Source organism: Ips typographus, linkage group LG11, assembly GCF_016097725.1.
Source record: "Ips typographus isolate SLU linkage group LG11, UJ_Ityp_2.0, whole genome shotgun sequence".
Taxonomy (NCBI): domain Eukaryota; kingdom Metazoa; phylum Arthropoda; class Insecta; order Coleoptera; family Curculionidae; genus Ips; species Ips typographus.
Window position 1 is genome coordinate 9,970,568 of NC_138432.1, and position 20,896 is coordinate 9,991,463.

General features: G+C 36.2%; 1 protein-coding gene and 2 long non-coding RNA genes across 13 annotated transcripts in view; 2 read left to right on the plus strand and 1 right to left on the minus strand.

The window, feature by feature from the left end:
* Positions 1 to 20,896, plus strand: part of ASPP (Ankyrin-repeat, SH3-domain, and Proline-rich-region containing Protein) — a 66,400-nt gene that overhangs the window by 24,550 nt on the left and 20,954 nt on the right. The window contains exon 2 of one of the 5 annotated variants that reach the window (XM_081989011.1): positions 18,750 to 18,796. The exons of 3 other annotated variants lie outside the window; for them this stretch is intronic. Coding sequence is in view for 1 of the 2 variants with exons in the window: in XM_081989009.1 (XP_081845135.1) it covers positions 13,913 to 14,041 (129 nt within the window). In the remaining variant the exon portion in view is untranslated. Of the gene's footprint in view, positions 1 to 13,803; positions 14,042 to 18,749; positions 18,797 to 20,896 lie in introns of those variants that run through there. One more of the 5 variants, XM_081989009.1, reaches the window with a different exon arrangement.
* On the minus strand, positions 4,436 to 4,894 carry LOC145735224 (uncharacterized). Its single transcript, XR_014179612.1, has 2 exons — positions 4,768 to 4,894; positions 4,436 to 4,706 (listed from the first exon to the last, which is right to left on the minus strand). It is a non-coding gene; the product is annotated as an uncharacterized LOC145735224 (long non-coding RNA).
* Positions 5,098 to 7,369, plus strand: LOC145735223 (uncharacterized). 7 transcript variants are annotated; one of them, XR_014179609.1, is made up of 5 exons: positions 5,098 to 5,529; positions 5,591 to 6,109; positions 6,173 to 6,260; positions 6,326 to 6,656; positions 7,047 to 7,369. It is a non-coding gene; the product is annotated as an uncharacterized LOC145735223 (long non-coding RNA). The 7 variants fall into 7 exon arrangements; XR_014179607.1 differs by having other exon boundaries at positions 5,101 to 5,529; positions 6,326 to 6,591; positions 7,015 to 7,369; XR_014179608.1 differs by having other exon boundaries at positions 5,101 to 5,529; positions 6,326 to 6,591.

Sequence of the window (20,896 nt, forward strand, 5' to 3'; positions counted from 1 at the left end):
TGTCTTCCTCCTACCGGATTCTCAGGCAGAATTGTCGCATTTTTTACTACGCTGTTGCCGCTTATTTTCCGGTTCACAGAGTATAAATCGCTTGCGGATGAGCTAGCACTGGAAATGGCCAGTTTTAAATAGCAAAACAGACGGAAAATGTGTAGAAAAACCAATATTTGTTTTATGCATCGACATTGATTAACAGTCCGTTTACACGGAATTTAATATTCAGCAGTAATGGGCCAGAATATGAGTTTTTAGTTTTGAATATTTCAGTGACGTATTTTCTGGTAGATATTTGTTTTCTATATAGAAAATCGAAGTGTATTAGTCTGCTACTTCTACGTCGTTTGATAAACAAATTACTTAATAAAATAACATTAACAAATCAATAATAACATACCTGACATTAACGTAACCGCCATATTTTTTGACAATGTACCGGGTGACCCAATAAGACTGTTCCTCGACCATATCTCATAATGTCATTTTGTCAATTTTTCAGGTTAGGAACGAGAATTTGACAAACGGTTTTCACTGGCCTATTTGGATGTTATTTAGCTACTTTTTAGAAAAACTCTTATTAAAAAAATATTTTTTTTTGGAATTTGAGTCATGGTGTCAAAAGTAGCCCCCTGGCGCAGAAAGATTCAACTAAATTAACTATATTTTGGTTGATTCTTATTGCCCAAGAAATGCTCTTTTCAACAATACCAAATTTGTTAAAATTAGTCAAACCATTAAGAAGTTAAAGCAGGGTTATTGCAAAAACAATTGAACACCTCACGCCATCTTTGTTTTTGAAATAACAGAAATTTGTTTTTTACGAAAATGCTAGATAAATTGGTACATCTCATCACTAGAGACGGTTTTAGAATTTTTTGGAAGCATCTAGACTAGTTGAAGAGCATTTGGAAATTTTTAAACCGATTTGGAAGGTTTTTGACTAATTGGGAAGCATTTTGGAGTTCCCGCAGTGTTTTAAACTACTTGAGGAGTATTTGGAAGGCAATATTGAAGCTTCGAGATTGTTTTGATATCTTTTGGGAGCTTCTAGACTAGTTGAAGAGCATTTGGAAGCTTCTAGACTGTTCTGATCGTTTTGAAAGGCTTAATAGAAGCATTTTGGAGTTTATGTAGTGTTTTGAAAACTTTTTAGACTACTTTAGGAGCATTGAAGGTTCTGGACTATTTTTAAGGCATTTGAAACCGTGTAGACAGTTCTACATTTGGAAAGTTTCTGGAAAATTTAAAAGGCTTTGAAGGTATTGGACTGCTTTTAAAACATTTGAAAACTTATGGGCGGTTCTACAAACTTCTAGACTAGTTGAAGATTATTTCGAAGCCTTTAGAGTGTTTTAGAAGCTTTTGGAAGGCTATCTTAGAGTTTCTGTAGTGTTTTAAAAACCTATTTAGACTATTTTAGTAGCATTTGGAAAGTGTTTGAACAGTTTTAAGAGCATTGAAGGTGCTAGACTGCTTTTGAAACCTTGCAGACGATTCTAAAAACTTTGGGAAGCTGTTAAACTGCTGTAGAAGCATACAGAAGCTTTTAGACTGTTTTGAAAGCTTTTGAGAACTTCTATAGATAAGTTGAAAAGCATTTGGAAGCTTTACCTGTTCTAAATGCTTTTAGAAGGCTTTCGATTGCTCTAGAAGCATTTTGGAGTTTGTGTAGTACTTTGAAATCTTTTCTGACTACTTTAGAAGCATTTGAAAGGTTTCTGGAGAGTTTAAAAAGGTTTTAAGGTTTTGGACTGCTTTTAAAAGATTTGAAACCTTGCAGACGATTCTAAAAACTTTGGGAAGCTGTTAAACTGCTCTCGAAGCATACAGAAGACTGTCTTGAAAGCTTTTGGAAACTTCTAGGCTTCTAGGTTTTGTAAGGCATTTTAGAACTTCACAAACCCAAATCCTGTACATTTAGACTGATCATTACGATTTAAGAAACGTTGTTCAACGCTAAAACTGGATTGTCTACATTTGCATCCTGCGTTGTTAATTTTCCCAACTTTCAGCAAACAATTATTAATATAAAGCAGAAAATCCCTTGTCGTGTACATTTTAAATTCTCATTTAACTTTGTCGGGTTGATTACACTTTAATGTTACCTGAAATGAGTAGTGCTGTTTGTACGTGAAGGTCGGCCCCTTGAGCACGTTTTCCCAGGTATATGAGTTTCTGGTTTTTTAATATCGCCGGGGACAAAACGGGAAAGATGGCGAATCGATGACAAGGCCTATACAAACTACACCGTAAATGCACAGTTTCCTTCGAAGAAAAATTGGGGTTTTCTTAGCGGGCGGTATCGTTTTCCTTTATATGCACGTAACAGAAGCTGGGATATTCAATTCCGGTTTCCGTTGTGCCGGGTTTATGGCTTGTGATATTAGAACCTGGATATATCTTACGACATTGGGTGATTGTTGGATTATGTCAGTGTGTTTATCCCAGTTTTTGTGTAGTAGCAGTAGCCTTGTTAGAGATAGTACATTAAACTGCAAGATCAAGACAAATCGACTAGAATTTCTCTTTTCCGACTCAATCTTTAGGATTATCCAGTTTAACGCGAAATAATGGTCGTCTATACTATCATTTTCCCCGCTGAGGTTGCCGTTTTCTTGCTTTGTTATCCTATTCCGGTGGGATTTCCAATACGTAAAATTCGACTAGGATACAGGGTCTAATCTTTTTAAGCACATTTTCAACATTTCGGGACGAGGAAATTTACATATTATGTGAGTGTGCCCAGTGACTGAATTTAATACTCCATTTGCCTGGCTTCAAAACGCTGGATTAGGGCGACAAAGACCGGCCTTTCCTAAGTTTGTTTTTAATGAAACCGGCTCTGGTAATCCCGCCTCTTAAGCTGGATCTGAGAATATTTTGCATTAATTTGAGTTAGCGGCTCAAGGACAAATGTTGATGATACACCCTGTTTTAGATCCGGAAAAAAATTTTCATAAGCTCAATTCTTTTAAGCTAATTGGGAGATTTTGGCCGAAATTCCATTAATTTCCATTCCCATATTCCTCCGTCTTCGTTCCGATTCCATTAAATGCCCGAAAAAAGTGATAAAAATAAGCTTAAAACCCAATAAAATACAATGCGGCTACCTTTTATAATGCACGGATTTAAATGCCAGGAAGTCCTTTAATTTATATTAACGATATTCATGTCTTTGTTACTTTAGTTTTATAATTTTGGAGATTTCTGAATCATTTTTTGTTTTTTCTCAAATAATCTTGCATAAAATGCCGTTCCTGCCAATTCTTTTGTAGATTAATTTCTTTACTCCTTACACCACCAGTCAGATTTTTGGGCGTGTTACGCCACTGTCGGTTGCAATTAAACCATACCCAAGTGTGTCGACACACCCTGGGAATTCTTTCAAAGAGTAAACGGACAATGTTTACTTCGTAGGTGTGATACTGTTTATATAAGTAGCGATTTTTTCCGTCTGCTTAACTTGCGGTTGGTATTTGCGTGTCAGCAGCCTTAAAAAGGTCACCGCTAATTGAACCTTCCGTCGCAGTCGAACGCGGCGCTTTTTCCTTTGCCCTTTCTCTTTCTGTTCGGTATTTCATCCCGACGCATCTCACTCGGGGACCTAAAGGTCAATTTACGGAACGACACCTGCTCGACGGTTTAAGGGTTCGAGTTAATTAAATTCCTTTTGAAATTAATAGATTTGTGAAGTGGGGCCTTAATGTTTAGGATCTGTTCGACGTGTTTTAACCCTTTTGATTTAAATCCCTAATTGCGTGTGTCGTTATGTATACGTCTAATAATTGTATACCAAGTTAATTATGATTGGTCCATTTTTTTTCCGTGGCGGTTACGTCATCATTTGCCTTTCTTGTCTATTACATGCGTTCCGAGCGCGATAGAATTTTGACGGCATCTAGTCACGTCGGCAATGAATCAGGACGACAAGGCTCCGAAAATCGGCCGCCATTGTTGGGAAAAGTAAACAAAGCTAATTTTTTTATTTTTGATGTACATTTTACAATATTTTAACGAGTATTTCGATTCAACTGCGATACTACGTGTGAGACTAGATAATGTGTGTGTGTTTCGGTAGTGAGTTTTGAAAATGCCACCTTTTTAATACACTTTACAACTATCAAGGGGCCCAGTGAAACATTCTGAAAGAACTAGAGTTTGTGGAACAGAAAAGGATGCCTTTTCTAATAGAAAACACTGTCACAATGAAACAGCCCATATATTTACTTACTCCCAAGAAGAGTTTTTACAAGAACACTACAAAAACCAAGTTTATTCAAGCCAGTGGTTCTCAAAGAAACATGGATATAGAGTAAAGATGAATTTAGCAGAAGCTGACAAGGTGATTTACCTAATACTATAAAAAGGACTCTGGTAGAGGTATTAATGAGCTGCTTATACTAAATAGCTTATGAAAGGAAGGAAATGACAAACAGTCTTCTCCACAATACTTTATTATGACCTTAGATGGTAAGGTCTGCTCAACAAGTTTCGGTCACATAAATGACCATCTTCAGGAGCTACAAGAATAACCTACTTTACATGGTGTACCATAAGTTTAATGTTAAAAAACGAGATGTTAAAAAACGAGAAAACGTACCTTAAATCGATCGATCAATGTGACTACTGTCTTTTTACAAGGGGAGAGACAGAGAGACCCATGTTATAACGAATTAGTGACTATAACATAGTTAAGTAGGTGAACAATGCTGTAAAATTTAACACATGTAACAATTGATTAAAGGGATTATAGGGAAATTTAATAGTTACCTCATTATGGAGAAAAAACTAACTATAGCACATTAAATTAAAATTAAACAAAAAACTTAAACTAGACCCATTTAGGGCTGGGTGAGACCCTAGGGGGAAAAAAAAAGATCTTAAAACTCGTGCACCATCCACTGAAGAGGCGATCAAACAGGAAACAAAATGGAGGTGCAAAAATTTTTAAAAAATTTCACATTGATAAGCCGTTAATTTGAAGGCAGAGGGGGAACCGTTAAGAGGGGGTTACAATAAAATAAAATAAAATCAATAATTTAGCTGACAACAGGTCGGCATTTCTTGCAGTTTTGCCACCATTTTTGAACCCCTATTAGCCACCCTCATCTGGCTTAATACGTTGTCCACCTGTTTGCTGGTTTGGTGCATTGTTTACTTTCAACTCCACCACCTGCGGTATGAATGGTTGCGGGTTTTAACCTTTCTATTGTTGATCTTCACTTGTTTTGTGGGTTGCAGAACTATCCACCTGTTGTCAGCTAAATTATTGATTTTATTTTATTTTATTGTAACCCCCTCTTAACGGTTCCCCCTCTGCCTTCAAATTAACGGCTTATCAATGTGAAATTTTTTAAAAATTTTTGCACCTCCATTTTGTTTCCTGTTTGATCGCCTCTTCAGTGGATGGTGCACGAGTTTTAAGATCTTTTTTTCCCCCTAGGGTCTCACCCAGCCCTAAATGGGTCTAGTTTAAGTTTTTTGTTTAATTTTAATTTAATGTGCTATAGTTAGTTTTTTCTCCATAATGAGGTAACTATTAAATTTCCCTATAATCCCTTTAATCAATTGTTACATGTGTTAAATTTTACAGCATTGTTCACCTACTTAACTATGTTATAGTCACTAATTCGTTATAACATGGGTCTCTCTGTCTCTCCCCTTGTAAAAAGACAGTAGTCACATTGATCGATCGATTTAAGGTACGTTTTCTCGTTTTTTAACATCTCGTTTTTTAACATTAAACTTATGGTACACCATGTAAAGTAGGTTATTCTTGTAGCTCCTGAAGATGGTCATTTATGTGACCGAAACTTGTTGAGCAGACCTTACCATCTAAGGTCATAATAAAGTATTGTGGAGAAGACTGTTTGTCATTTCCTTCCTTTCGTACTCTTGCGACTCCACTGAAAGAATATGGACTACTACTTCTTTCTAAATAGCTTATGTTTCAGGTACTTTTATTTGCCTAATCTGGAGTTTGCTTATCATGCTTTGAAAGGGTCCAAATTTAAAAAGTCCCATTATCAATTGCTCTAAAAGGTGTTTGAAGCTATGATTATAATGGTGTTGTCAAAATCCATATACAGAGTGTTGAAAAAACAAGTTTCAGGTAATATTAGAAAGATATAAGTTACTTAATACATAAATTTGATCAAATGCCATTAATTTGCAGAATTAGCCCTTATAAATTTTGCCATATCTTCTCTGACTATAAGGCTAGAAACAGATGGTGCTACTGTTAAATACTTTTACATCAGATAGTAGGTTACTATTAACTATTAATTACTTTTATAAATTGTTAAGAATTTATAAAACCACTCTGTAGATACCTGGTGGAAATGAAAAAAAGGAAAAAGGAAGGATTTCAATGGAGAGCAATTGTCAAGATTGAATTTTTACAGTTGCCATACTCGTATTCCGCCAACTTTTCCCCGGGAAATTCGAAATGTAATATTGGATTTATATGACAACTACACACACACAGTTTAAATTGATTTCTTCGGCCCCGGGGAGCTCTATTGTAAACCGTGGAGCCGTTAAACAAGCCTCCGACCTGGACGAATTTAAACAAAAAGAAGACCGAACAAAATGGTAGATGGTGAACTTTTGACATAATAGAATTAAGTTTGGTTAGAAAGTTAAATCAAATTGCACAGGTTAGTACGTTAAAGTTAATTAATAGATGCAGAAGCACAGCACAAGAGTGCACAGCATAACACAAAAGTTAAGCTTTTTTGACGTCACGATGACGTAATTTGCGAAAACCATAATTTGACCAATTGTCAAATTACGTCATTGTGACGTCAAACACGCTCTGCTCGCTCCATGGAGCTTGAAAACGAATGCGGTCCAAGTTTCAACTTTTGCGTCAACTTATGCTATGTACTTGTGTTTAACCAATGAAAATGAGTTATTCGTATGGTTGAGAGTTAACTGTTGGGTTTGCACCTAAAGTTGTCAGTTATAACTCATTCAATAAAGTGAATTCAGTTTACTCTACCTGTGCTCCCTTAGGAGATGATACTCATCGTAGACATTTCAATCAGATCTGGAAACGCAGCATGAATACCACTTTCAGATGCAATATGAATTTTGACTTTCCAAGCAGCTTCCAGAACCTACTGATGTCCACCTACAAGATTCTTCAGGCACCACCAACCAGGAGCAGTACACCAATCGGAAACAACCAAGACGTTCTTGTAAGAGGCCAGTAGACTACTGAACTCTTGCGGGACTCCTAGCTATAGTAGGGAAGGAGTTGTTGGGTTTGCACTTGCACCTTATGAATGCTGGTGCTAGTGATTGTTGATAAGTAGTTGTTAAAGTTGTCAGTTGTAAGTCAGTCGTTCAATAAAGTGAATTCAGTTTACTCTGCCTGTGCTCCCTCTGCCACGACCCAACAGTAAAGAAGAATCCTTTTTTGTTGACTATATTCAAATGTCATTCAACATAAATTATTCATTAATTTACTTCACATACCCCATACGCTTTTAATTTAATCTTCTTCCACCACCATCCTCCATTCTACTTCACTCCAACATACACAAGAATTTGCTTTATCCCAAAGACTGTAATATGCAGTCATGTCAATCTATAAATCCATCTTTACGTAACTTTATGACGTTATAAACAAAATGTACTGAAAAACAACCTGATGACGGTGCCGGCAAGTTGCAGACTCACGCAGAGTATAAACTTCAAGGTCGGAAGTGCCTTAAGTTAACGAGTGGAACCGCGAATCGAACACATTCCTTTAAGCGGGTGACCTTGAACTAAACAATTGCCTATCGGGCGAAGGCCGCCCAGGATGGACGGCCAAAGAAGAAGAGAAGAATGCGTGTATATCTTCCACGCTTGTCTCTTCGTTTTAATCTATATTATGTGTGTGGTAGAGGGCGTGGACTTTTACACTCGGTTTTATTATACAGATTTAGTGCCAAAAAATTTCAGTAATCAAGGCAGGTTTGTGTTGACTTGATGAGAGAGACAGCAACACTGAAACCCTTTGTTGGTTAAGGGCACCATCTGGCGGTTATTTCCGTGGATTGTAATTTAACTGGGACCGCACGGGAAATTAGACGGTTTCAGGGATTGCCTAAATTCAGCGCGACCTTTTGATAGTTGACGGTAATTGGGACCGCCATTATTGCCCTTTACCGCGGGATATTTGCAAGAAATCGCAACTAATATTAACCCGGGGGGGGGTTCTATGACGCTCTCATCTTGGCCCAGTTCGGGAACAAAGCCACTTTCCAATTTAGAGCGTTTCGTCGTGCGGCGTCGGCCGGAAAAGTTGTTTTTCAGTCCGTCGAAGAAAAACGAAAACAACAAGAGCCGCCTAAAAGCCGTGCTCGACTGTATTGTTAAGGAAAAGTTTACAATGCCCTGCAACAAAATTCCGAACTTTGCAGCGCTAGAGAAACATATCGTTAGCGAACTCTTAAATGGCGCACGGAACTGGAAAACTTCAACAACAACACGACTCAGTTAAATTAGTATTTAATATGGCCCTACCTCATTCTCCAGAGTGGAATTTACTAATCGGAGAGTCCCAGGGAAGTCACATCCATCCGCGTTGCGTGTTACGTTTGCACATTTCTTAAGAGAGCTGTCCTTAAGCCTGGTTTATAAAACAAAATTTAACTTTAACTGTAAATTTAGCTGTAACTGCTGACCTTGGTTTTACATAAAATTCTAAATTTTCTTACAGCTAATACTAAAGTTAAATCTGCAATGTTTAAAACTTCCTCTTAAGATTGAATTTTTGCTTTATTTATGAAATTTCTAAACAGAAATTCAAAGAATATCTTTTTACTATTGATTTAGCGCAGTAATGTGGCATTAGGCAGCAAAACATGAAAAAAATAACATTAAAGTTAGGTTACTTTTCAAAAACCTGTATGGTTAAATTAGGAGTTTTATAAACACCCTTCTTTTTTAGGGTTAATACTAAATTTATTACTAATGCTAAAGTTACAGCTAAAGTTAAAATTTCTTTTATAAACTAGGCTTTATTTATGTCAAGATGAGAACTCCAATGTGTACAACTCTTTTTACGTGAATTCCAGAGTGGCAATTTTCATCTCTGACCCCCTCCGTCATTGAGTATATATGAGTATAATGCGGATGCGGGAAAACATCAAACACGTCAGGTGTGCGCCTGGCTGGAAAATCGTTTGATTGACAATTTTCTGCAACCCCTAAGGTCATGATTTTTACACCCCGCGGGCAAAATTAGCCGTCCGGTTTAGGTGCGACGAAAATAAATCTCGTGTGCCGAGTGAATGAACTTAATTACGAGTCTGTTTAGCAAACAACCTTGAGGGGCAAATATAGATTTTCGATATAAAATTTATTATTACCTCTCGTCCATGTATCTTTAGTAGTATGAACAGGTGGAACCAAGAACCTGCTTAAGCTGTACAACACAGATACGCGGCCGCGATAATATTCAGGCTAAAGAAAGACGTGTCCATGAATGGATTTTTTTGTTTAGGACAGTGGCGTGGTGTTTTTAGTTTTTAGTTTTAGAAAACCAAATCCAAGAACTGTCTAATGATGTCAAATGGGTAGTGGTTTAGGTGAGATCACGCCTTTCTCCCAAAGACTCGTTATAACTAATGGGCGTAAATGACCAGCTTTTGAAGTAAAATTCAGTCAAATTCACTCATTTTACCAGTAAATTTATGGATGTAATTGATATTTACTTGAAAGATATCATTTTCATGTCATGACTGTCATTAATTTGAAAAGTCATAAATCACTACACTTTTCATGCACCCCCTGTATACTATAATAGCGACACTGACGGATTGTGAAACTTCCAGGGATGATTTTAGCAGTTCTTTACGAACACTCTTGCTCTCTTTCAAACTTTCGCCGTTTTCGAGTTATTTAGTAAAAACTGGTTTGATGCAACAAGTTTTCAAATCAGTTGAAAATGTTGGTTTAAAATTTGAATACCCTCTAACTCAGTTATTATTGGGAATTCAGGCTGGTTCAACCACTTAAAAGAACCGTTTTAAGCTTCTCTTTTCAGTGATGTAAAGTAAAAAATTCTATCCCAACAATTGCGTACAGGATGGCAATAATAGTGAACCATCACACTTTCCTTGTACACCCTGTATACTGGAAGCAAAAACGGTCCTGCAAACTTCCGGTGTTAGGTTAAGGAGTTGTAGTTGTGCTGTAAAACACTACAAAATTTCACTTTACAAAATTTGAATTGCAAGAAACAGAGTTTGAAAGGACAGTCAGGGACAAAATCGCCTATAAAACCCACTTGGAGTGAGAAAATTACTATTTTAAGCACATTTTTGGATTCCTCATTAAATTTGTTATCCAATATCATGAAAAAACACTAGAAAATTTGGTACAGTCACGGAGAAAAGTGGTGTCAAAATTTGAATTGCAAGAAACACCGTTTGAAAGAACAGTCAGGGACAAAATCGCCTATAAAACCCACTTGGAGAGGGAAAATGACTATTTTAAGCACGTTTTTGGAATCCTCATTAAATTTCTTATCCAATATCATGAAAAAACACTACAAAATTTCGTACAGTCAGGGAGAAAAGCGGTGTCAAAATTTGAATTGCAAGAAACACAGTTTGAAAGGACAGTCAGGGACAAAATCGTCTATAAAACCCACTTGGAGTGAGAAAATTACTATTTTAAGCACATTTTTGGAATCCTCATTTAATTTCCTATCCAATAACATGAAAAACACTAGAAAATTTAGTACACAGGGAGAAAAGCGGTGTCAAAATTGCAAGAAACACAGTTTGAAAGTACAGTCAGGAACAAAATTGCCTGTAAAACCCATTTGGAACAAGAAAATGATTGTTTTAAGCACATTTTTGGAATCCTCATTTAATTTCCTATCCAATAACATGAAAAAACACAAGAAAATTTAGTACAGTCAGGGAGAAAAGCGGTGTCAAAATGGGCCTGTCCCACAATTTTTTTTTATTTCATAACTACAAAGACGGATTAAAAATATTACACCCGTATTTTTTTGTTTTCAAAAATATTAAGTCTAAATAGAAAAAAAATGATGATAAAAACTACATTAATCTCATGTTTTAAACGCCCGCCGCCGGTGACGTACTACACTATCAACCAATCAGCGACAAGAAGTGAAACAGTTGGCGTGCAACAGCCAATAAAATCGCCCAGAATTACGTACGTCACATGCGCGCCAGAACAGATCTTTTAAATTTAATGGACAAATTCAAACTAATGTAGGAACATTTACGACCATAATTTTTTCTTCAAGAATATAAAAAATTAGTTTTTTGATCCTATTCTTTCGATTCCAGTCATTAAAACAAAAATTTATGATATGTGGGATAGGCCCATTGCAAGAAACACAGTTTGAAAGTACAGTCAGGAACAAAATTGCCTGTAAAACCCACTTGGAGTAAGAAAATAATTGTTTTAAGCACATTTTTGGAATCCTCATTCAATTTCCTATCAAATAACATGAAAAAACACTAGAAAATTTGGTACAGTCAGGGAGAAAAGCGGTGTCAATATTTGAATTGCAAAAAACCCAGTTTGAAAGGACAGTCAGGGACAAAATTGCCTATAAAACCCACTTGGAGTAAGAAAATGACTATTTTAAACACATTTTTGGAATCCTCATTAAATTTCCTATCCGATAACCTGAAAAAAACACTACAAAATTTGGTACAGTCAGGGAGAAAAGCAGTGTCAAAATTTAAACTGCCGTAAACACAGTATTTGTAATTTACCAGTAATTTACTGGTAATTTCCCGGTCAAATTTTCCTGGTAAAGTAAAATATTTACCGGTAATTTACCCATCACTAGTTATAACCTTCCAAAACAGCAACCAACTAGCAATACAGAATAAATTCCCTCTTTAAGAATGGAACTACCCAAACTGTTTTGCTCTGATATCAGCAATCAGAATGCGCTTTCCACTAAATTAAATGGATTTAGGGCGCCTTAATATTTGCAATAGATGCAGTTCTGAATGTTTCCATTACGCCGTACTCAGTTAACCAGGAGCTTTTATCATATACCCCGGTTAACTTAATTCCGCCATTATCTGGCGCTCTTTGTCTTTGCTCCGGGACCTCGTTAAAATGTGTACAATTAGTCAAACTTGCTTACCTTTTGTAGTATTTAATTAACGTTCTCTTTGGATTCGTTACTTTGTTTCTTTTTTTTTCAATACCACAACGCAGAATTGACTAGTGGAAAAAAATGCGTCTCTCTCATTAGAAAACTGGGTGTTAATTAAACGCGGGCACTACCAAGTAATAGATTCCGGTAAACCGCCCACACGCGATCGTAAAGTGTTGAAAAAGTTAGTGTCTATGTTGGCCAACATTTTCCCTGTAAAAAAACCCACGATTTTATATTGTTTATGTTCTGTAACTAGAAACCGGTCGAGAACAATGAAATCTGATAAATAACAGTTTGAAGTTATTTGTCAGGGTTTTCGAAGAAACGGCAATAAATAGCGTTGAAATTAAACAACAAATGCATTAAAACCAAGTCCACCTACGTTTGGTATTGTTTTTTGTACGAGTTTGTTAAAAGCACTAGAAAAACAATATGTTTGATAATACAAATTTCAGTCATGATCGGGCAATTTCAGTTTTCCTCTCTAATTTTCCCGATAGTAGCCTAATAATGAAATACGCTCCAGGCGTCCGATTTTCCCATTTCCCGGCAGGTTCACCTTCGACCTCGGCTAATCCGGAAATGGGAAAACATATCGGAAGCATCAGGTGTGGAAATCTGATGCCTGTTTCTCAACCTTATTTTTTATTTGTTTCCACTTTAGTGCCTCCTAACTGTTTACTAAAGTTTAATGAGACATACGATAAACACTGTTTTTTTTTACTTATTTGTGTGCAGTATTTGCGTAAATCACTGCACTGGTCCTAGTTTGTGATTGGAGTTGTATTAGTGTTTTTCATATTTTCGGTAACCGAAAATGTCTAAACAATTCAATGGAGCGAACAGTGGCTGATAGATGTTTCATGTGACATACAGAGTGTTGCTGCTTACCTTACTTTGCAGGATTACCATCAAGAAAATAACACACACAGTCCACCAGAATCACTACCTACACCAAATAACTGATTACTGATTTAATTTTTCCGTTCTTGTTTATATTTTGCTTTTTACCGGCTTAACCTCACCCTTGCGAGTCTTTGTCAAATCGGTAAACAACTGAAGCACTGTCAATGTCAATTGTCAATCAAACTGTCTCTGTCCTTTATTAACATTAAAACCACTGATGCCATGTTGCCAAATGCTATCGTAAAAAAGGTATTGATAGACAAAACAATTTTCTTGCACTGACACGGAGCAATACTGGGGGCGATTGCTTCGTCTATCGGTAGAAAAAACAAACAAAAAATAGTTTTTTAAAAATACTTTGTATCTGAACTTTACAATATGTCTGGCTTAACAAAAACAACTTTTGAAATCACCGGGAATCTAGAATGCTCAAGGTGGCAACCGCGATATATCTATGAAAACCTTTGGAACCAATATTGGTAGAAGCAAAATTTGAAAATGACAGCCCGCAAGAAGCTGACAATTTTCAATTTCTTGCGTTTGTTTCTAGTGTTTTGGACGACGCATAGGGCAATTGTTTGTACTTTGAACTAATAACTGAAATAAAATCATATTTTCCAGCATAAGATCGGATTACAACAGGCTGGTGAATATCATGATTGCCGCCCACTTGACTCGAAACAAGTGCATTTTTTCATTCACACTTCAAACAGTCCAGACGGTCACGTGACGGAAAGCTAAATTTACCGTCGAGAAACCACCACAAAATTGTCCGTACTCTCTCCACTATTCCAGTCGGATTTTTGCTTTTCTCGCGTATGTTTTGATATTCTTGTAAAGTGTGTGGAATTGAACATGGCCGAAGTGCAGGTTAACCATAACCACAACAACACGGCAAAGGAATGCGAAAGGGATTTCGGTGCAGCGGTGACCGCAAAGGCCCAACAACTTCAAAGGGCGCTCCGGTGGGCGGGATTTCAATCTGTGAGTCGAATTTATCACATTGTAATTTGGAGCTTAATTACCATGTTAATGCGTGCCAAGAATAGGGGGGCGGAGATGTCAGTATCTGCAGGCAAGAACTCAAATTACATTCCTTATTCCTTAAAAATCTGATTTCAAATATTATTAATTAAGCAATACGACAACTGAGAACCACCTTGTTAAAAATGTACTGAGTGACGAAGTGACGATGTTTTTTCCGTGGCGGTCATCATTTGCTTTTCTTGTCTATTACACGCGTTCCGAGGGCGATGGAATTTTCACGTCATCAAGTCACGTCGGCATTAAATCAGTCAGTACGACAAGACTGGGAAAATCGGCCGCCATTGTTCGTTGGCTAAACGTAAACAACGGCAAATTTTTATTTTTAATGTATATTTTACAATATTTCAATGAGTATTTCGATTTAACCGCGATACTACGTGTGAGACTGAGATATTGTGTGTGTATTTTGGTAGGTTAGTTTTGAAAATGCCAACTTCCGAGTATACTTTACAACAATCAAGGGGCCCAATGAAACCACCGATAGAACCAGAGTTTGTATGTATAAGTACAGAAAATGATGCATTTCCCTTAAAAAAACACTACAACAAAACCAAGTTTATTCAAGCCAGTGGTTCTCGAAGAAACATGGATATACTCTAAAGATGTATTTAGCAGAAGCTGACAAGGTGATTTAACTTAATATTGTAAAAAGGAAAAACATACTAAATACCTTATGTTTCAGGTATTTTATTTGTAGTGCCTAACCTGGGTATTTTTGCTTATCATGCTTTGAATGGGTCCAATTTTGAAAAGTACCATTATCAATTGCTCTAAAGGGATTTCATGATGTTATCAAAATCCATAGGTATGCAGTGTGTTGGCCACACTTAATCATCCAGGTAAATGTTTGTAAGGGAAATGTGTCGTTTTTAAGTCTAAAAGGCAATTTTTCCTGTGGTAAAACGAATAAAGCGGCAAACAGATCCAGAGGAAAAGACAAATCGGTCCCTGGCGGTACGTCTCCGGTACTAAGCTAAAGCCGCCTCCGTTTCCGTTCACACGACATATTTCATTCAAGCTTTTCGGACAGCTTTTATCCGTTTATGCTTGGAACGGACAAATACAATTTACACCTCAAACACCTGAAAAATGTTGGTTTTGTAGCCCCAAAAACCGGCTTTAGTTCACATATGGCGGTATAGAGAGAGGAGGTCAAACGGTCACTTTTAGATTTTTACGACGATGTTTTTTCTATGCATTAACCGGATTTCATTGACTGAAATTAAATCGTGAAGCGGACGTGCAAGTTTTGACACTTTTCGTCTTTTGTCACGCGAAACACCTCTCACCCTCTCTCTATACACAAAAGGGTTTTGCATTCGGCGGGATGAGGATGGATAATGATCGAGTGGAGGGTTTAATGATGCGAATGACGTTGAGAGCCGTAACTAATGAGTCCGCACGCGGAAATTGACTGGAAAAGCCTTAATAAAGCCTGTAAAATTATTTTGTATTACATAGTACCATCCCCTATTACGAAACATTACCAAACTGAGTCTGACTAAACAAGGTTTTAAAAAATTTAAAGCTCCTTGCGGACGATACAAAGAAACATAAAATGGAGAATTATCGACGTTTTTAAGTGCATTAGCTCGCTACTTTTACGTCGGCGGTTCGTTCCGGGGACTGCTTTTGTTTTCTTTATTATGCACCTGCGGGAATATCTGCTTTCCTGTCGAATATAAATTTAAAATAGAGAAACAATTCAGTATCGCCGCTTACAGATACGGTTAAGTCGTTTTCCTCGGGGTGGAACCAAAAAAGAAAGCATTGTGTCGTTTTTAAATTCAATATTTTGTTGTGCATTAGGTACATTCATGTTTACAAATCTTTCAGAGGAGCGAATGAAGAAGCCTGACATACACAAGCAAAAGTTACCAAAGAAATTCCCCAGATTTTATTTATGGGTTTGAGTGACATTGGCATTAGGCGGATGGGTAGATTGCCAGTATTACAAAGCATCTAGAAGGTATTTTTAAAGTATTTATAAGGCATTTCATAGAGTTTTGCGGCATTGACTGTATATTTCAAAATATTTTGCGATATTTTAAAGAATACATTGTAGTAGACTAAGCAGTAGACAGTATAGTGTATGAAATAACAAAATTGACCGCATATGTAATTATTATAGTAAAATGTTCAATCACAATATTCATCACAAATTATTTTAATAATTTTCCAATTTTTAAACATTTAATTTTTAAGGTCACGTGACTGTTTTTGACAGGTGTCAACTGGACTTTACAGTGTTGAAAGCTCTAAAATTGCATAATCAAAGTCACACGTGATGTGTCTCTTACAATTTCAGCTTTTACAACTGTCTAAAATAGTTTAAATTTAATTTACCAAGTTTTTAAAGTTTCAGTCACATTTTAACGGTCACGTGATTGATTTTGACAGATATCGACTGGCCTTTACAGTGGTACAAGCTCAGAATTGTATTATCAACGTCACGTGACGTGTACTTTGCAATTTAAATTTTTCCAACTGTCCAAATTTTATTTATCAATTTTCCAAAGTTTAAACTGCATTTTGAAGGGCACGTGACTGTTTTCGACAGTGTCAACTGGTCTTTACAGTGTTGCAAGCTCAAAAATTGAATTATCAATGTCACGTGATGTGTATTTTGCAATTTAAGTTTTTCCAACTGTCTAAATTTTATTTATCAATTTTCCAAAGTTTAAATTGCATTTTGAAGGGCACGTGACTGTTTTCGACAGTGTCAACTGGTCTTTACAGTGTTGAAAGCTCTAAAATTGCATAATCAAAGTCACACGTGATGTGTCTCTTACAATTTCAGCTTTTACAACTGTCTAAAATAGTCTAAATTTAATTTACCAAGTTTTTAGAGTTTTAACCACATTTTAACGGTCACGTGATTGATTTTGACAGATATCAACTGGTCTTTACAGTGTTGCAAGCTCAAAAATTGAATTATCCAAGTCACGTGATGTGTACTTTGCAATTTAAGTTTTTCCAACTGTCCAAATTTTATTTATCAATTTTCCAAAGTTTAAATTGCCCTCAAAAACAATTTGAAACTACTATGATACAACAAGAAACTGTAAGATGTGAAAGAAACTGAAAATTCAATATAATTATGATTTTTGCTGTGTAAATCATACCGCCAACTGGCCAATCACATTTGCCAACCTAATTCACTCTAGTTTTTAAATAGTCTATTAGTTTTGATTGGAATTATAATTACAACAGACAACGACGCTAATTTGTTGACGTCAAGACGTTGATTAATTCTCGTTCCAAGAGGGCTAATGTAGTCTGGATCCCTTAAGGGCGGGCAGTAATGACTGCATAATTTCCGTTGTTTGCAAGTTTTCGAGCACCGATTATTTACCGTTTAAGTTTGTCTTACCTGTATAACGACCAGAGCTTTCTCGGTAAATAGCCCCCCTTTAAACATGACATGAACGTATCAATTTCCCGACCGTCGTCAAACGATTTTCCCAAACTGGAGAGGAGTGATTTAAGCTCTCATCTTGCGAAAATACACCTCCTCCTCACCGAATACAACAAATCGTTATCAATTTTCTGGCGCGGAAAAGCTGAGAGATTATCGGTGCCAAATGTGAGCGAATCCGAAAAAAAATCCTTTGAGGGGGAGGGGGTGTGATTAATATTTTTCTGGTTCACCCTTGCAACTGCCACGCCCTCATATTAGGTTCAGCTTCGAGGCGAGAATTTTGTTTTGTTCTATTGCACGACCAAATTACTAAATCGATATCGAATAAACCACCAAATTTATACAGCGATTGCAAAAAAAAGTGATGCAAAACCGATTAGGTTACGTGGTAGCTCTCTTTGAAGAATTTTGTTATATTTTAATTTTTGTCAGAATTTTTAATCTATTATACAGTGTGACCCATTTAGAATGGAAACACCCCTATAAAATTTTAGGTTATTAACCGATTTCAATGATTTTTTTTTTGAAATAATTAGGAATGAAATGTCTATTACGGGAGAAAATTTTAAATATTTATTTCAGTTTTCAGGTCATATTACGATACTTTTTCTTGATAGAAAATGGAGAATTTTTATTAGCGATTTTTTTATTGAAAAAATTACTACGCCACTTCAAAAATCCTCTAAGCTAACGGTCACAAAAGAACACCCTGCATCAACTGTTGCCATAGAAATGGTGTTACTATTTATTTGTTTATTATTACTTATTAATAAATTAATTTCTAAAAAAAAAAATCAAAAAAAAAAAAAATCAAAAAAAAAAAATTAAAAAAAAATCAAAAAAAAAAAAATCAAAAAAAAATAAAAAAAAAATAAAAAAAAAATTTGGTCACAGCTATTTGAAAGCACTATAGATCCAGTGGCGTAGTAATTTTTTCAATAAAAAAATCGCTAATAAAAATTCTCCATTTTCTATCAAGAAAAAGTCTCGTAATATGACCTGAAAACTGAAATAAATATTTAAAATTTTCTCCCATAATAGACATTTCATTCCTAATTATTTCAAAAAAAAAATCATTGAAATCGGTTAATAACCTAAAATTTTATAGGGGTGTTTCCATTCTAAATGGGTCACACTGTATGTGCAGTTGGTACAATTCTACTAATGTTTTTATATTAAGTTTTAAAGTAAAGTAACTCGACTCAAGTTTTTTTTTTATTTCAGGTAAGTAAGCACTACTAGAGAGAAACAACTAATCTTCCAAACCGGACGTAAGTACAAATATTTGCTTTTAAGATTGCGCCATAAAGTACTGGACAGATAGGACCGTCCGACAGGGACGATTTATGTCCCCTCGACAACCCCGTGTCGTTCATTTGCGGTGGTCGCATTTACATGCGAACAATACAAAAAAAAACATAAGCAAGCTGGAATGTGGAAAAAAGTTCTTAAAAAGGGCTTATCTAAGTTGGACCCGAGTGGATAAAGGGCCATTTAGATTCTTCGGGTTTTTGTGTGAAAAACATGGCGGGGTCCCTGAACAGTGGTAGAAATTTGTGGAATTTAGTTTCATGATTGATTAGTTTTGTCCTGGTTTGGTATTGGTCACCGACCACTGTAGACGCACTTAATACTACTTATATATCGGATTCAACTTTGTTTTATGTTTATTGCCAGACTGGTCTAAAGGACACCACTTTTTATAGTTTAGGTGATTCCGGATTCAGGACTGTAATACTTTTTTTTTGTACCTTGAGCACAGTGACAATCAGTGTCCGAGGCAAATATTAGGTTGAGGGGGCGCCGTCGTGCAGGGCAGCACCAAATACCCAAGAATAGGTATATCATATGGCGCACCGACTGCCGGATGACAGTGCGGCGCCGGCATCCCTACTCGAAGGGCCTCGACTTCGTCCCTATTCGGTTGGCCCTTATGTCGTAAACGAACTGTCACGAAAATCATTTGAATTTTTCCGCAACAGCAATGCCAACCTCGTTTAGTGTTTTTTTCGTTCTGCTTTGGAGGTAAACTTAGTGTATTCGGGAGAAATTGGGGTAGGTTCAGATTTTGTTGGAATTTAGTTTTAGTTGGTTGGCCACATTGTTATTGGTTAAACAAATTACAGTTTGAATATTAAAAATCTTTATTAACAATGTCTGTGTTAGCAGCACCAAAGGTTCTACAATATTACACATTTATGACTTTAAACAAACCAAATTCAGTTTACCTACACCGCAATGGTTTTCATAGATCCAACATATCCCGATTTGAATTGAATCGTATTTATTTTTTTATTAATTAATTCAACTATCATGAATGAGTTCTATAAATATTGACATTGACTACGTTTACATTGTGCCAGTATTTGCTTAAATCTAAGCACTGTTTGTGGTTGTTTAAAAAAAAGAGCTGATTTTTTGGACTATTTACACTACTGTGTTAGATTTTACGACGAATGAAACCTTTAGAATGTAACTTTATTCCAATCTTGCAATCCTAAAATCTATACAAATGTTCTGAATAAGGGTACTAACTAAATTTTCATGCTTTCTATATCCCTGTTCAACTATATCTAGGATTTTTCGGTCAAATCTTCTGACATTTATGGTTAGAGCGGTGTTGGTTCCAGTGAAAACCCTTGGATATGATGGTTTTTGTTAATCTTGGATCAGAACAAATGGTACCACAACCGATAACTCCTCCTTATATTTCTTTTTATCGTACCGTAGTCACTTTCACCTTAAAACAATTACTGACTTTCTGACCTACAAACTAGTAGTGGTGGTGGTTTTACATAAAAGAGAACCATTGCAAAATAATTCTCTCGACAAATATGGGAAAGAACTTGTATGTTCTTAAAAGTGACCAACAAAAATCAAATGACCTTATATCTGTTTTGTGTATCGGTTTGTTCTTTTGATATTTTTTTATGAATAATTTTAAACTTACCACACCTGTATATGACATCATTACATCATAAACAAAACTTCAGGCTTTTCCAGTAGAGCTCGAATCAGATGAGAAAAGGCCACCGCATCATCAATGACGCAGTTTTTAAAACTATTTCTTTCTCCTTCTACAGTTGCCGTCGCATTAGATATAATCAGAGGCGTCCTATTAAAATATTCCCGAAAATATATTGTTAAGCGGTCAAAAAGCCACTTGGCAACGTAGTACGGTTTTTACTTGGACACAATTAAAACAGATGCGGCAGCGGCCAGGGACATTTGGACCTTTTTATATGCTTTTACTAGCAGGCACTCTAAACGGTGTTGCCAAGTTTAAAAAAATGTAGTGGCGGACAGGGAGACTTAGGGGGTTAGGTTAGGTTCCGTTTTAGTCTGGTGTTTTGGTTGTATTGTTGATGGTC